General features: G+C 43.7%; 1 protein-coding gene across 1 annotated transcript in view; it reads right to left on the bottom strand.

Moving 5' to 3' along the window:
* LOC113590192 (lipoxygenase homology domain-containing protein 1-like) overlaps positions 1-2500 on the bottom strand; it is a 44946-nt gene that overhangs the window by 17426 nt on the left and 25020 nt on the right. The window contains exons 24-26 of the mRNA XM_035521729.1: positions 2427-2500; positions 1012-1116; positions 657-785 (exon numbers count right to left, since the gene is read on the bottom strand). The exon at positions 2427-2500 is cut by the window's right edge and continues 87 nt beyond it. Of these exons, the coding sequence (XP_035377622.1) occupies positions 657-785; positions 1012-1116; positions 2427-2500 (308 nt within the window). The remainder of the gene's footprint in view (positions 1-656; positions 786-1011; positions 1117-2426) is intronic.

Below are 2500 nucleotides of genomic sequence, written 5' to 3'. Positions count from 1 at the left end.
CTGTCCTGGTCTTCACCTGCTCCCCTTGCCCTGCGCCCAGTAGAGCCCCCCAGGGTCTGTGGTTGCTGATAGACACTGTACACAAACTGGCTGATGCTTCTCATCGGTATGTGAGTGATTTGATTGTAAAAGCTGATTTCTGTCTGTAAAGCATCCTTGGTTTTGAGAAAGGTGCTATATAAATGTGACTAATAATAATTTTAAGTATTACTGAGAAAGAAAATGTGTTTTTTCTAAACAACCCGTAATATTTTCATATCACCTTGTATCATGTCATATCTTCTTAATATGACTGACGATGTTAAACACCATTTCTGTCTAGACCTTTCTGCATAATTAGTAGTCAAGACCAAGCAGAGCAGATGAAGTAAATTACTACTGATTCGACTAAACCCTCTGTCCTGAATACCAGGATAAATACAAATACAAGAATGCTTATTACTTTTGTTTTTTGCTGTAAAAAGAACAGCGATTCGTTACAGTGTTAAATACACCGAGCACACACACACAAACGCACACACCCATAAATCATGAATGAGTATCTACACACTTATGTCTGTACATCTACACACACTGGTATATACCATGAAACACTGGCAGATGCACAAGATTACACACTGATACGTGTGTGTGTGTGTGTGTGTGTGTGTGTCTACCTGCATTGTCGTGGCCAATGCGAATGCGTTTGAGTGAGCCAAGGTCCACGGCCTCTATGGTAAACTCATCGATCAAACCCAACTCAAACTTATTCCTGTGGTTCTTACAGGCCTTCAGGGTGACGATACCTAATCACACACACACACACACACACACACACACACACACACAAGCACACACACGCACACACACACACACACACACACACACACACACACACACACACACACGCACACAACCTCCAAAGATCTTCACCCATTTTTCCAGCAGTAATTATATATTAACTTTGTCATTCTATCTTTCTCTCTCTCTCACACACACACACACACACACACACGTGGTGTGAGGGGTTACCTGTGTCGTCCTTGGTGCCGTTTAAGACGGCGTAAACGTTGGCGTCAGTTCCAGCATGCTTTTTCTCTCCTGTTTTTATTCTCATGGTGTACGTGGTTGACATGGCTAAGGAAACACACAAACACACACACACACACACGCACAGCTAATCCTACACACTATCAACTGAACAGTTCCAGTACTTAAAACAAACCTTGCTGTAATGTTTTGCCCCTGGCTTCTGGAACCTTCTTTGAAAGGTCAACTGCTTGTGCTGGGGGTGGAGAAGCACTGAATGGCGGGGCATTGTGGTCCTTTAGGGGTAAATCTGAGGAACTCTACTTTTGGACCCCTGAACAAGGCCCTTAACCCTCAATTGCTCAAGTTGGGTCCAGTCAAAATTGTAAGTTGCTTTGGATAAAAGTGTCAGATAAACGCTGCAAATGTACAGAAAACAAAACTAGGGAAAAACTGGTCATAGCAGAAGGTCTTTCAACCATGCTACAGCAAGCAGGCGACAACCAACACCCAGGTAGACAAGAGCACACTAGTTCAAGGTCACGTAGATTAACAAGGGAGAGACAAGACACAGGAGAGCACAGTATGAAATATGCAGGGAATTTGAAACGGGCAGAGAGGACAAAACCAAAACCAAAACCAAAACCAAATGGCTATGTCGCCATGGGAACCATGATGCCAGCTGGGTGAAACATAGTGTAACCACAGGCAGCTGTGTGTAATGGTGTAACAGTAGGATGTGTAATAGTGTCTACTGGTATGAATATGTGTAATGATTTACATTTATGGCATTTAGCTGATACTTTTATCCAAAGCAGCTTACAATTCTGACTGAAGATAACTTGAGGGTTATGGGTCTTGCTCAGAGGCCCAACAGTGGCAACCTAGAAGTGGTGTGGCTTGACCTGGCAACCTTCTGTTTACTAGTCAAGTACCTTAACCACAGAGCTACCACTGCCCCATTTGGCAGCATATAATGGTGTGGCAGCATATGACGGTCTAACTGCTTGTAACATTGTAACAGTGTATGACGGTGTGACTGCTTATAACAGTGTAACGGTGTGACTGCTTGTAACATTGTAACAGTGTATGACGGTGTGACTGCTTATAACAGTGTAACGGTGTGACTGCTTGTAACATTGTAACAGTGTATGACGGTGTGACTGCTTATAACAGTGTAACGGTGTGACTGCTTGTAACTGTGTAACGGTGTATGACAGTGTGACTGCTTGTAACGGTGTATGATAGTGTAATTGCTTGTAACAGTGTATGACGGTGTGACTGCTTATAACAGTGTAACGGTGTGACTGCTTGTAACTGTGTAACGGTGTATGACAGTGTGACTGCTTGTAACGGTGTATGATAGTGTAATTGCTTGTAACAGTGTAATGGTTTATGACGGCAACACCGCGCCTGACCTTTCTGCTCAAGTCCGAGCTGCGCTGGGGCCATAACGCTTTCACCATCCTCATCCTCCTCCTCTCTGTTCATG

The sequence above is a fragment of the Electrophorus electricus genome, chromosome 22 (genome assembly GCF_013358815.1).
Source record: "Electrophorus electricus isolate fEleEle1 chromosome 22, fEleEle1.pri, whole genome shotgun sequence".
Lineage (NCBI taxonomy): Eukaryota > Metazoa > Chordata > Actinopteri > Gymnotiformes > Gymnotidae > Electrophorus > Electrophorus electricus.
This window is presented reverse-complemented; position numbering and strand designations above follow the sequence as displayed.